The following is a 15434-nucleotide window of genomic DNA, read 5'->3' on the forward strand; positions in this document are numbered from 1 at the left end:
AGCAAAGTACTCTGTTGCGTAGGGTAGCAAGCAAAAGGGAGCATCAATGAACACTCCTCGTCTGCAGTGGTGTGCGCCATAACTACACGGCAAACCTAGCGGTGGTCTAACTTTCCTTTGACAGTCTATATTTATTCTATTTGCCTATGGTAGAACATACCATTAGTATGTGTCCCACAGCTAAACAAGTAGTTAATTATCATTTATCAATATTCATTTCTTGATTTATTTTAACCAATTTTGTCTTGAAGGAGATCTTTTAGGTAAGGAGAACCATTTCTAGAGGAGACCTTTTTCAAAATCAGCATCGAAATAATGTGTGTTGGCTGCTGATAAAACCAGTATTTTGGTTCCAAATGCAAGTAAAACGAATCATAATAACTATCATGTATTTATTTTGATACAAAATTTTCATGAGATAATATATACAAACATTTTACATAAGAAGTTTATACATAAGGTTTTACGTACAAAGTACGTGCTTACTATGGATTAATGTAATAGCTTTCTCTGTACAAAAATTCAATGAAAGTTTAAAATGATAATAACAGGTTCTAGAATATCAATCAATTGCATTAGGTATACTTCTAATTATTAAAATATTTCTTCAGTACACAATGCTTCTCGCTTCTACTTTTCATGTTTTAGGTATACCATATTTACAAATCTGTCAATATACAAAACTTGATTTATTTAAATTATACTATGTACAATATTTATTTACACAATATTAAATTAACAAAGGTATGAAAAATAAATAACAAGCTCTAAAATGTTAGCAGATACAGGTCTTCTGGTTGACATGATGCGTTTTGGCTTTTAAAATGTTAAATTAAATCTATTTTACAAACATAAGAAAAGTAAATAAATCATATATGCTCTGGCCTGATGGGTTACAAAGTTTACAAGCTTATCTGAGCTACATTAAGAATCATCTATGTTCAAGAAACAATTGAAATCTACGACATAATAAGTTTAACAACCCCAATATGATGTGTTTAAACCATTGATTATTGGATACTGACTATTGTGATTATTATTGAATCACAACAATAACCCTTCAAAGTGATTATTAAAACGATGCGTGCATTCTGAATTTATGTTTATTTAGACAAGTTGCAGAATAATTGCTTCAGCATAAGATACACGGCGCCACTGTTTTATAATCATTAAATAGTATTTTTTTATAAAGTCATAGAATAATACCTATACTGTTTCAAGTTTTAAAATCAAGTTGCATCAATGGTCAAAGGTTCAAACAATGAATACAAACTTTATAAGAAGCGCAATGGTTATGTTAAATATTCAGTATGGGAATATTTGAATTTCGGATAGTTCCCGTGGCGGCCGCTAGGTATCGAAGGTGCTACTATCACGAACGCGCCGCCATGTCAACTGACTGAGTGAGATAGTGAGGCAAAGAATCGGCTTAGAGAGGTAGAGTAACGCAGCGGCGACGCGAAGCTCATTTCACAGGACAAATTTGAGTCTGACAAATCTCCATAAGCATTTTGCTTCTTATAAAGTTTTTACTCATTGGTTCAAAACAATACCTATACGTTCAACACTATTTAAAAACTCAAAATCATTCATATGGCGGCTTTTGGTTAGCAATATTTGATTCTACAGATTATATAAATTGGATTACAGTAGACTCCCTCTTATCCGGACACCTTTTAACCGGTCATCGGTTTAGCCGGACTACACATGGCAGAAATGACATCTCTTTAACCGGACAATTTTTATCATCACATCGGTTTAACTGGACTAGATCGGCAGGAAGTGGGAGGTAATGAAACGACTGTTCCCGTGGGAAAGATTTGAGACCAGTGATCACATGTGTGAATACAATGCTCTCCTAAATTTAAGTCAAATACTATATACAGAATGCATTTAAACGGTACGTTTTAACGAGTTTTGGGGACGTCGGTTTAACCGGAAAAAAACCGTTTTCCGGACTGGCCGCGGTCCCGACGAGTCCGGATAAGAGGGAGTCTTAATATAAACAACTGTAATATAAACAAGGGCAATAAAATATTATACTCATTGATGAGCTGCAGCCAATTATTTTATAAGAAATACAGACAAAAGAAATGTTTAAGAACTCGATATGCCATCGGTAACAATATCATAATAACAGAATTTTTTTCAATTATCGTAAAATGATAATGAATCTAACTTTAAATTAGAGTAGATCTGATGTCATTAGTAACTTTATATTAATAAATAATACCTTTGTCGACTTTGCTTTGTGTGACATATCTGAAAGGGTTAAGTTTTGTATGAAATCGCCTAACTTTACAGCTGTGCCACCATTACTTAAATCAGTCATGTTCATACCTAACAACAGCATTCATACAGTACTAACACAAAGTTGTAACAATTTTTGTTTGAGATTCAATAAACCAATTTAAGTGTATGCCTAAACCCGTTGTGTGCACATATTAGCAATTTAAATAATCAATTTACTTGCGACAACTAGGCCTATAAATTTTAAATAACTTAGCACCTTGTTATTTCAGTTCTGCATCTTCTATCATAAATAAAGCAGTGTTCAAAGTTCAACACAATCCAATCAGAAGGATTTGCAAAATCTTATTTAAAAATACACTCTCGTTTATTATTTCTTTGTAATTTACCGTAGTTTGATTGGATTCTGGTCTTGGTAAAAGAATGTGAATTTACAGACTCATAATCTGAAAGAATTCATGGTACTAAAGTAAACAAGAGGAGAATTGTTTCATTAATTATTTAAGTTGTATAGAAGTGTGAAATCATCATGTGGAGATGGGATCAGATCCCTTAGTATCTCATTTTTAGCAAAAAACATACAATATAGCCTACCAATGGTGTTCAAAATAAACCAATAAAAATAATTACTTTGTTTTAGTCGTTAGCCATACAATTTTAAAATATGCAAGACTTTGACAAAAATACAAATACAGTTGATAGGGGAATTCACATAAGAACTTGGTAACTTTGAATGTTTAGGGGGATGAATCCCATAGAGAATATCACAATATAATCTCTCAGTGCTCACATTGTATTAGGAACTCTGTGAAATACTTCAATCTTCAAGATCATTAATGTTTGTGTAAAGAGCATTCTACTATTTAAATTGTTCAACAACGTTTGAATTAAACTTTCTATTTTCAGCAATATTTTTGAAAATCCTGTTATAACAAAACCATATAGTATATTTTTGTGTGCTTATGAACAATGTTCTTAGTTTTGCTTCAAACATTAAAAAAATACAGTACAGTAGTATGAAAAAAATAAAATTAACATTTGAGAAACCTTTAAGTAGGTGAATCATAGTTTAAAGCTGCAATTGTTATAATATTAATAATGATTAAACTACCCAGCATTAGGTATTTTTTTTAGTCTTTGAAAAAAATATCACAACAATAATTTATCTTTGATAAACATAAATTGTCTTATTATTCAAAAGAGCTCATTACAGTCACACTTGAAAGCGAGTTAACTTAAAAACATAATAAAGCTAGAGTAATAACAAAACAACAAATAAATAAAATAACATTTTGTTGATCACACTTTAGGTAGACTGTCTTTTGAAACACTATTCGTCTTTCTATTTGACTTACATTTTGGGAAGTGGTCCAGGAACTTTAAGTGCATATCAGGAGGAAAAACTTGACCACAACGAAGGCAAATCACATTTTCCCCAGAGAGCGTCTCCACTCCAGCGTACTGATCCGACGAATGGACCGAGGAAACCGGAGGAACATTCGTCAAGTAATCTAAAGAGCCCAGAGACATTTGAGGTAAATCCGGAATCTTGGAAGCGTTACCTTCTGGCATAGAGGAAGACTTGACAACAGGAATCTGTACAAAGGATTTGACGGTGACTGGTAATGGAGAAGGCCTCGTCACCAACGGTACTGTAGAACTACGAGAGTATGACGTCTCGTCAGCCTTGATGTTCCATAGTGGAGAGAGATCATCTGTCACTTTACTGCTGCTGTCTATCACAAGCTCATCTCCTGTGGTGGATATGGACGTAGAGGAACTGTGGTAACTCTGCAACAGAACAAGACGAAATGTCACTACCACTACCACAGTACCGATTATTTGAAACATTCATGGTTTTAGTTTTACTGATGACTGAAGTGAATAAAATCTTATTTTGTTTGTTAACGAGTTATTGTAGAAAATTTGGCCACAGTAGCAGGAGATGATCTCCACAGGGCAGGGATAGTGGACTATTATTGTCATAACGACATATCCGGACAACAGTTTCATTTAATACAGAAGAGAATAAAACAGATTTTTTTTTAAATCTGCTATAAAAACAATATTACAACACACTTACCAGGTATCATAGAGGCAAAGCTCAATCCTATATTTGAACTAGGATTGCTTTCATAGCAGTGAAAGCCAGTTGAGCACAAAAATGGCCGCCATTTTGAGAGGAATTGAGATAATTGAGTTCTGTTTCCACCAAAATGATGCTCTAAGCAATACCTTTTTAAAAATGTACAATGTCATATAGGTTGACATGAGGAAATTTTGAGATTCGAACACGAGGCCTTCATTTCTGGAATAACCTGTGCTTGGATCATGTTCTAAGTATTTTAAATGGATTATTCTTATGCGTAATTTAGGGGGAATAATTTCATTTTGTGTTTCTAGGTGAAAACGTACTCCTGTAAAAGTATGTGCAACGGTGGTCGGATCAGGGCCGAACTTATCTATGGGAGGACAGAGGGCCCCCTTGTACAGTAGTTTTTATTAATAACTTCGAAAATTAATCAGACACTTACCAAATGGCCTTCTTTTTTAAGCTTTATTGTCGTTATCCTATATTTAAGGTTATTGTTAGGTGCACTTTAAGGCATTACAAGGAAAAAAATTCTTGACTCTAAGGAAATTTTCCTCAGAGTTGCACTGGGCCCCACGCTTAGGCCTGGTTTACACGAGCATAGCTGCTAGGCTATGATGGACCAGTTTCAGCTTCAATGAAGCCGTTCACACGAACGGTCGCGCCGCGGCGATAGAGTTGAAGGGGGTCTCGTGCTCGGGACAATAATAAAATAAATAAATATAAAACCTCTTGTCCCAACGTAGAACGTAGCTTGTAAAATTTGTGTTGTGTTGGAGATTCAATTAAGTTCAAATACTTTTAAAAACAAAAACATTGTTCTGTTTATGTTTTATTAAATGTTATTCTTTTACCTCTAAGTATATACCAATCATGATTTGAAGGGGCAGAAATATATAATCCATTCAGTTATATAAAAGGTTTTGTAAATGATAATAATTATGTGTCAAAATTTGTATCTCCAATTTAGTCTTTAGGATCAAAATCATACAGCTCCAGTACGATTTTTAAAGTCTACAAAAAAATATATTATTGGGAGCGGGGGAGCGTTGTAGAATGAAATCGTAAACAAGAAATAACCAGAAGTAGTTTGTGACAATTACTCCTCCGAAACTACTGAACCGATTAACATGTTTTTGATGTCATTGGAAAGAGCGTAAAGTAAAGTTGTGCAGGAAACTTTCATTTTAGGGAAATAATTAAAGAATGAGGCCCTGGGGCCCATTAAAATTTTGTATTTCTAAACATGAGAAACAAAAATTGTTATGAAACTCCAGCTGTTGTCAGAAATTAAAAGTGAGAAGAAGAACATATGTTAATTGTAAATAAGTTTGCTAATTTAACTGTTTGCTACAAACATTTACTGACTTGGTTGAAATGAAATATTTACTATTTGAATTTGGGTTGGTGTAAATATTACAATAGAAAAAAGCGAGAGAGCCTGGATAATTTGATATACTAAAAAGAAAACTGAATTAACACTGTGCTGCATTTCTTAGTAATCATTGAAAGAGCCGATTTGCTAACTATGGAAACATAGGAAAGTCATAGAACACCACCAAGGAGAATAAATAGAAATAATGTTTTTTTTAGAATTTATAATCGTTATTATGGACAACCTAATGCGGCTATGAATGAGTAAGGCTTTTTGTAGAAAAGACTAAAAAACAAGATCAGCTTTTGAAAAATTACAAGATATTTACAAGAAATGTTGATAATATCGATCTGTTATGTACATCTTGAGTATTTCCATAATCTTTGAGAATATTTTAGTCATCAGACATTTTGACTGTTATTCGTTTTAAAATAACGCCTATAATAATTAGCAATTGCTCGAATTGGAGCAACAGGTACACTAGTTGATTGCACCATTTTCAAACTTTGATAAATGCTTTAAATTTTCGTTTCTGTGTGGGAAGGAGGCAGGTGGCTTAAATTGTTGTAGGGGGAGGGAAGAAAGTGGATGTGTGAAATTGGTGAGGGGCCATTAGGCACCTCTGCATTCAGCTTCAATTCTTTTAGCTGGTATTGATTGTTTAATGGCATATAAACATAACAAATACTGTATTTTAATTCTTTAAGACAGTGATGCACTGCCAACTTACAGAGACGTTGGAGCAGGGCAGGTGGACGGCAGTGCGGTACATTCTACTGCGGGGAGGTGGAGATCTGTCATACTCCCTCACCTGGCCACAGTTCTTACAGAACAGTTCCACTCTCCCTTCTCTCCTCTCCCCAACAGGCTGGAAAATATAAACAATTTAAAATACTATCAACGATGTAAGAAATCTAGTATATCTATTTTTGTTTATCAACTTACTAGCTGTGTACCCGTTTTACGGACGGGGAACTTATAGTCAGTTGAAACACTTCAATATACTCAATTATTGGTTTTTTGAAGCTCTTCAAAATGGTCTAGAGAAAATTTGGGAAATTTTAAGTTTGGAGGGTCAAAAAGGAGAAAACCCAATTTTTACCCAATAAATCCTCCCATAAAACCCCGTTCCCATGGTCCGATCATGCTGGTTTGCAAACTCGTTCGAATAAACGTAGGTTTACTCGTATGTACAAAATTACATCAAAATCAGATCATTTTTGTTCGAGTTATGGTGCTAACTGACACACACACACACACATACATATATTTGAACGGATGGTGTTTTTGGCTTCTAGGTACATCAAAATGAAAAAGTAAATCGGTCCCGGGTCCAAGTCTTACCATGAGACCTATGGTAATAGCTTATTCCCTACATGGGAAATTCGCTAAAAGCCAAGGTTAATTGTAAATAAAACGTGTTTCCTTTATATTGCTTTAAAAATTTAAATAAACTACAGCGAGCCATGGCTTGTTCCCCAGGTACTTTAAGCTAAATGAGCAAGAAAACAAAAATGATTTTCATGTAAAGATAACCTCTTGAAAGGCATTCCAACTTGTTTTCAATTCTGTTGGGGGGGAGGGGGTGGGGCGCCGTGCACAAAATAGCTTATATATCAGGAACCAAAAGTGATATGAATACATTAGACATGTCAAACTGTGCAGAAAAATGAGTTCTAAAAATGATTATGTAGTAGTTGGACAAAAAACAAGGAAAAATTAGTCATAAATATTAATTAAAACATAGTGAAAATAGCTTGTAAAAGATTCTTACCTATTATAAAAAACAAATATTTTCCTTTATAAAGTTCTCTATTTAACTCTTTTAATTACTTTTATCTAAAACTCATGTACAATGTTAAATCAAAAGAACAGTCTGGGCTTTTGTGATTTCACGAAGTATTATGTACAATCACTTCGTCAGTTCATCACCGTGGTTTTCATCAAAGCCATAGTCTTTTATCTTGAGTATTAAAAATATTTTTACATCTTTCATGGCACGTGCAATAGCTGCAACAAGCTGTCATCTTGAAAAAACAAGGTCATTTGCATATTGCATAAATAAAACATTCATTGGGAACAATATTAATGGCTAGTTGTTGGGAAAACAATTAACAGTGAGCCAAGCAGTATCAAGTGAGCTGTAAATGCCATAAATAGGCAGTGGAGGTTACTGTAAAAATCAAGGTTTTTAATGTCGCTGTTGTTCTTTTTTCTACAAGTTGGCTTTTAATTACTAACTATCATAATGGGGACTTAAAGGATAATTTATATTATGAAGCTGCCAAAAAATATTCAAGGGTTAATGTTTGCATAAACACAGTGCTGCATATTGCCGAATAGTCTAGGTTTCACTGAACTATGACAATATTGTTCCATAACTGAAACTCACAGTTGGTAATTGCATTTCTGCCAGAAGCTCTGCTAGTTTCAGTTCTACAGCCTCTTTGTCTTTCAATGCTTGTTTTTTCTCGTTGAGCTCAGCCTCCCAATCATCACGGTGGGCCTTGACTTGGAACTCCAGGATGGAAACCTTCTCCTTGAGCTTCTGCTCGACCCCTCGCAGCCTCTCTACCTCATCCTCCGCCGGGGGACTGTGACTTGATACCTGGCAGTTCTGTCAACACAAGTCAACACACTGTAGTTAAAAACAATCAATTCAATCTATAAATTTTCTAACCTAGGGCTGAAGCCTGTGCGTTGGCTAATGGGGAGTTATTAACCTAGCTATTGGCTGGTAAGGAGTCATACTGGCAGGAGTGCTAGCTGATGAGGAGTTACTAACCTGGCTATTGGATGGTAAGGAGTCATACTGGCAGGAGTGCAAGCTAATGAGGAGTTACTAACCTGGCTATTGGCTGGTAAGGAGTCATACTGGCAGGAGTGCTAGCTGATGAGGAGTTACTAACCTGGCTATTGGCTGGTAAGGAGTCATACTGGCAGGAGTGCTAGCTAATGAGGAGTTACTAACCTAGCTATTGGATGGTAAGGAGTCATACTGGCAGGAGTGCTAGCTGATGAGGAGTTACTAACCTGGCTATTGGCTGGTAAGGAGTCATACTGGCAGGAGTGCTAGCTGATGAGGAGTTACTAACCTAGCTATTGGATGGTAAGGAGTCATACTGGCAGGAGTGCTAGCTGATGAGGAGTTACTAACCTGGCTATTGGCTGGTAAGGAGTCATACTGGCAGGAGTACTAGCTGATGAGGAGTTACTAACCTGGCTATTGGCTGGTAAGGAGTCATACTGGCAGGAGTGCTAGCTGATGAGGAGTTACTAACCTGGCTATTGGATGGTAAGGAGTCATACTGGCAGGAGTGCTAGCTGATGAGGAGTTACTAACCTGGCTATTGGATGGTAAGGAGTCATACTGGCAGGAGTGCTAGCTGATGAGGAGTTACTAACCTGGCTATTGGCTGGTAAGGAGTCATTCTGGCAGGAGTACTAGCTGATGAGGAGTTACTAACCTGGCTATTGGCTGGTAAGGAGTCATACTGGCAGGAGTACTAGCTGATGAGGAGTTACTAACCTGGCTATTGGCTGGTAAGGAGTCATACTGGCAGGAGTGCTAGCTGATGAGGAGATACTAACCTGGCTATTGGCTGGTAAGGAGTCATACTGGCAGGAGTGCTAGCTGATGAGGAGTTACTAACCTGGCTATTGGCTGGTAAGGAGTCATACTGGCAGGAGTGCCAGCTGATGAGGATTGCTAACGTAGGTATTGGAAGGTAAGTTGTCATTCTGACTGGAGTACTAGCTGGTGAGGAGTTACTAACCTAGATATTGGATGGTAAGGAGTCATACTGGCAGGAGTGCTAGCTGATGAGGATTGCTAACGTAGGTATTGGAAGGTAAGTTGTCATTCTGACTGGAGTACTAGCTGGTGAGGAGTTACTAACCTAGCTATTGGCTGGTAAGGAGTCATACTGGCAGGAGTGCTAGCTAATGAGGAGTTACTAACCTGGCTATTGGCTGGTAAGGAGTCATACTGGCAGGAGTGCTAGCTGATGAGGATTGCTAACTTAGGTATTGGAAGGTAAGTTGTCATTCTGACTGGAGTACTAGCTGGTGAGGAGTTACTAACCTAGATATTGGATGGTAAGGAGTCATTCTGACTGGAGTACTAGCTGATGAGGAGTTACTAACCTAGCTATTGGATAGTAAGGAGTCATACAGGCAGGAGTGCTAGCTGATGAGGGTTGACTAATGTAGGTATTGGAAGGTAAGTAGTCATTCTGACTGGAGAACTAGCTGGTGACGAGTTACTAACCTAGATATTGGATGGTAAGGAGTCATTCTGACTGGAGTACTAGCTGATGAAGAGTTGCTAACCTAGCTATTGGATGGTAAGGAGTCATACTGGCAGGAGTGCTAGCTGATGAGGAGTTACTAACCTAGCTATTGGATTGTAAAGAGTCATACTGGCAGGAGTGCATGCTGATGAGGATTGACTAACCTGGCTATTGAATGGTAAGGAGTTACACTGGCAGGAGTGCTAGCTGATGAGGAGTTACTAACCTGGCTATTGGATGGTAAGGAGTCATACTGGCAGGAGTACTAGCTGATGAGGAGTAACTAACCTAGCTATTGGATGGTAAGGAGTCATACTTGCAGGAGTACTAGCTGATGAGGAGTTACTAACCTAGCTATTGGCTCGTGCTTGTACTGAAGGGGAAAGGAGGCCTAGAACTGCCGTCCTCTTACAGACCCCTTTGCATGTTGGATACGGCTGGGAAAGTCCTAAAGAAGTTGATCCGTTCCTGACTGAATTCAGCCGTGGTTGCTGCGGGGGACCTGAGCCCTCGCCAATACGGCTTCTGGAAGGGGCGATCAATGTTCGACGCTATTGAGGAGTTGAAGCGAGCCATGATGGGGGATGAGGATTTTTAATCACTACTCTCGTAGGGTCGTGCTGCTCGTTACACTCGATGTGCGAAACACATTTAATTCTGCAAGATGGTGCGATATGCTGGTCGCTCTGAAGGACACCTTCCCACGTCCCGGCATACCTTTTGCGCATTATAGAGGATTACCTCCGGTTCCGCCTCCTCATGTATAATAAACAGAAGGCTACAGAAGGCCCGCGGGCGATGAGTGTCACTTCTGGTGCTGCCCAAGGTTCCAAGGGCCCGTCCCTCTGGAACGTTGCCTACGACAGCCTTCTTAGGTCTGAAATGCTTGAGGAAACCGTTTCAGTTGGGTAAGCAGATGACATTGCAGCTTTAATAGCTGCTCGTAGTGTTGAGCTGGCCCAGCTAAAATTAAACCGAGTCATGTGTACTATAAACGCATGGATGGCAGATCACGGTCTCTCACTCGCGCTGAACAAAACTGAGATCCTGATTCTGACCAAAAAGCGGATTGACACCATTGTGCCGTTGAGGGTGGGGGACGTCAAAGTCCAATCTGTTCGTGCCGCCAAGTATCTTGGTGTCATGGTGGACTCTAAGCTTAGCTGGCGGGACCAGATATTCCGAACGGCGGACAAGGCCGCTAAGGTGATTTCTTCTCTTAGCCGGTTTATGGCCAATGTCGGTGGTCCTCGTTCCAGTCGCAGAAGGCTGTTGATGTCTACAGTTCAGTCTGTGCTCCTGTATGGTGCGGAAGTGTGGGCAGATGCGCTCAATAGGGAGGTGTATGGGATGCGGCTTGCCAGAGTGCAGTGTCAGGCAGCACTCAGGGTAGCATCCGCCTACCAAACAGTGTCTGAACCCGCCATCTTGGTGGTTGCTGGAGTAATCGCCATCAAACTTTTGGCGGTGGAGAGAAAAGCGATTTCTCAGCGGCGTGGAGAGGACCATGCAAAAACGGAGGAGCGCAACCGCACCTACCAGCTCTGGTAGGAGAGCTGGGAACAGGAGTCGCGGGAACGCTGGACCAGGAGACTGATTCAGCAAGTCCAAACATGGGTTGACCGACGGTATGGTGAGGTGGACTATTACCTTACCCAGTTTCTGACAGGTCACGGTTATTTCCGGTCTTACCTGTTCAGGATGGGCAAAGCCATGTCACCCGATTGCATCTATTGCCCAGGCACTACCGACAATGCGGAGCACACCTTCTTCCGCTGCCAGCGTTGGTAAGGTTCCCGCCTGGAGGCTGAACAACATGTAGGGCAGTTGTCGGTGGACACGGTCATTCCGATGATGACGGAGGGTGAGGACAATTGGACCTGTATGTCACATTTTGTCCAGGGTATTCTCCGCGCAAAGAAGCTAGAGCTTAACTGGGATGCAGTCTCGGTCATAAAGAAATTGAATGCCAGAAACAGCGCGAGCCCTGAGGGCTTAGATCACACGTTGACCTGACCTGAAGTAATGTGACAAACAATCCCAGGTCTGTGTCCAACAGAGTAGAGGGGGTTTTTTAGTGAGTAGTCTGACAAGCTCAGGAGTCTCACACTACAGGCTGGCTACCTGTATGCACAAAAGCATTTTTACCTCCTCTCCCTAAAAAAACCTAGCTATTGGAAGGTAAGGAGTCATACTGGCAGGATTACTAGCTGATGAGGAGTTACTAACCTAGCTATTGGAAGGTAATGAGTGATACTGACAGGAGTGCTAGCTGATAAAAGATAAGGAGTTAGCCTATTATAGCTATGGGATGGTAAGGAGTTACTGACCTGGGTGATAACTGATGATGAGCTATTGAACGTTCTCTCCCCAATGTGGTTAAGTTGCTCCTGCTGATCCTGAATAGTATTGAGCAACTGCTGTACGTAGATCTGCCTATCATTATTATACTTCTGCCACCTTTTGTTGACTTGGGTGAGCTGCAACATCAACATTCGACACTTTAAAAGAGGCATTCTTTCGAGAACAAGCATGCAAAATGTATTGATTTACTTTGGTGATGGAAGCCTACCTCTCCTCTACAGTTTAATTACGATATAATCTCATAAATCAATACTCAAATTCTTCTATCTATAACAGAGTAAAATAGTGTAGAGAGCCGTAGTGCACTGTTGGTTTTTTACAGAACTAATTCGGATTGGGTCTTGCAGCAAACCTGCAGACCCGGAGTCAATGTCCACTGTCTGTCACATGTTTGACATAAAGCCTGTGATTGTCAAACTGCGAAGACCGTTGTTTGTTGTTTCTTGTATTGTGTTAGACATTTTTTTGTAGTTTGGTCTGAAAATTTTGTTCTTCCTCATCGGTATTATGTAGTTAAGTGTGCCAAAGACAGGCTTCAACTTGCTGCTGTCCTCAGAGAGAGTCACCTTGGGAGAACCTCCACCTCCTCCCTCTTCAGGCTGCCAGTCACCCTGCTACTCCGGGGACCATTAAGCCGCCCTCTCCGCCATCTACCTTCCAGTGTGTACCATTGCCGCCTACCACCAGTTTGAAATGACATTCCTACTGCAAGGTATCATTTAAATTTGTTTGAGATTTTTGGACTGAATAACTGTTAAAAATTTTAAAGCGGTCCCATAAATGGTTTAACTTACTAGTCATGACCTGTTATTTATTTGTTGTTAAAATCTAATTATTAGTTAATTTATTTAAATGAGAATTCTTCAGTTCCCATTTGTGAGGACAGAAGTGTAAATTGAAATCTTTCAATTTAAATATTTAAGTAATTCTCTTTGGATGGTTGTACCTTGTTGTTTTTGTTGTTGTTGTTTTTTTTTTACAATTATTATAGAAGTTTGTTCATAATTTGTTTTGTCTTTAAAGTTCACCCACGGTGTTTCAGATGTTAGTTAGGGATGTGGGGCGAACACTCACACTGTCACTATGGAGGGGCATGCTTCCACTAGTTGCTCGTCTGGGGACGGTGCGAGGGGCAGGCTCAGTAGGTATGGTATATTTGGACGAAGGGGCGCAAGTACATATAAGTCTATGTACTTAAACCCCTTTGTCTTGCAAGTAACCAATTGGAATCTTATGTACAAGGGTTGTTCAGAAAGTAAGTTCAGACGTTTCCGTCTGATGCCCAAAGGCACGCATTAGTACTGTACTTTCTAGTACAGACGTGTTTGCGTACTAAAAGACTGTCCAGCCATTACAGGGTAAGCTTCGTTGTATTGCCGGTTGACACACAAAATTACAGTTAAAAAAATTAGCTGGAATTGAAAATCTCGCCAGTTGAGAGGTGCGGTCTCTAATACAAATTTGTTTGCCATTCACGTAAATAAAACCTATAGAAATGTATCATCAAGGGTGTGAAATAAACGGACACAATGTAACTAGGTGGCGTTCGCAGACATGTCCACAAAATTGAGCGGAGTCATCAGGGTCATTGATGCCATTGACCATCATTATAAAGCTTCAAAACTATTGATACCTACGATTTAAAATAGACAAAAGATTGTGTAGTGATAACTTTTATTGATTGGTCAATTAATTTAAACAAATGTGAACATTTCAAACTAAACTAAAAAAATCTTTATAACAGAGATAACAAACGTTTATCTTGGATTAGTTTCTTTTTCAGACGTTCGTTTGGAAATCCTGTGTCGAAAGCAGTTCATATATTGTTCGGATGGCCTCACTACAACATACGTCATCCCAGCACTGAATTCTCTTGGTCCAATATCAACAACTGCTTGGTTCTATGTCATGCTTTGGAATTTGTTAAATGCAGGTGTCAATAAAAATGATTTTCGGGTACACTTAATTGGCATTAGTTGGCCGTTTTACAAATTTAGTTACAATAGGGACAATCGGTACCACATTATTGTATTATATTACATATTATTGTATGATGTGGGTCCTCTATAATTAATGAATTCAACAAATTCATATAAAATCTGCATTTTCAAATGTAATAAGACTTCTTCATGATCATATAAAATATTGTAGAAAGTGACAACGGCACCATATAATATAATTTAATCCCGCATCGGTCCAAAAATCCTTTGGCTAATCTTAGGATGTTTTCAAAAGATTGGCATTCATAGGAACTCAATATTGCGGCTATTAAAGGTTTGTTTATGACACGAATTAATGCTACAGGACCATGCTGCTTAGTAGATTTTAAGGGTGTCAGTAGCCTTGTTAGCACCTCTAATTTCCATGCCATGATACACACAGCTTTGCATATTTCTATGATTTTGTTGGTATTATTTATATGAATCTTAAAGAAAAGAATACAATCTTCCTCTTGTATCGTTTCCTTTGTATTCGTTTTGTATTAGTAAGAGCAAAACATAAATTACTGATCCTCACCGGACACATGACAGTTTTTAGTTGAAAATTGATTTGAATGTGTTCGTATGCAACAAATCCATGTGTATACCACTGATTTGAAATATAAGATGGCATGAATAAAGCTCGATCCTGCACCGGTAGTAGCTGAGCCATGTCACCACACAGATATATAAGATAAGATCACCAAACACTTAAGCTGGGTTTTCCTAGGCATGGAAGAGGAGCGCGGAGAGCGGAAAAGAGATTACATTGGTGTTCCGCTCCGCTTCATTTTCTGGAACAACAGTTGACATTCAAAATTTTGTGTTTGCATGACAATGCCCGGCGTTACATGTCAAATTATACACTTGATTTCCTACAATAATTTAAGTAAAAGTTCTTTTAACCCTCAACCTCGTACCCTAAAGTCCAAGTGACTTTCACTATTTTGTGTACCAACATGAAGACTTAGCAGCACAGTGGATGAGGACCAATAATAGCGTGTCACTGGGTGGATGAGCTCGGCGTGGGATTTCAAAGGTAGTCCACCACTTTGAAAATGCCTCAAATGGTTTGGTGGATA

General features: G+C 38.8%; 1 protein-coding gene across 2 annotated transcripts in view; it reads right to left on the reverse strand.

Annotated features, from left to right (window-relative positions):
* Nucleotides 1-378: 378 nt before the first annotated feature.
* LOC128983185 (uncharacterized) overlaps nt 379-15434 on the reverse strand; it is a 139942-nt gene continuing 124886 nt past the window's right edge. For both annotated transcript variants that reach the window (XM_054402375.1, XM_054402376.1), the window contains exons 3-6: nt 12340-12489; nt 8110-8334; nt 6448-6585; nt 379-4041 (exon numbers count right to left, since the gene is read on the reverse strand). In XM_054402375.1, coding sequence (XP_054258350.1) covers nt 3550-4041; nt 6448-6585; nt 8110-8334; nt 12340-12489 — 1005 coding nt within the window. In that variant the 3' untranslated portion in view covers nt 379-3549. The remainder of the gene's footprint in view (nt 4042-6447; nt 6586-8109; nt 8335-12339; nt 12490-15434) is intronic.

The sequence above is a fragment of the Macrosteles quadrilineatus genome, unplaced genomic scaffold (assembly GCF_028750875.1).
Source record: "Macrosteles quadrilineatus isolate MER2022 unplaced genomic scaffold, UCM_ALF_1.0 Scaffold_1__1_contigs__length_201487025, whole genome shotgun sequence".
Lineage (NCBI taxonomy): Eukaryota > Metazoa > Arthropoda > Insecta > Hemiptera > Cicadellidae > Macrosteles > Macrosteles quadrilineatus.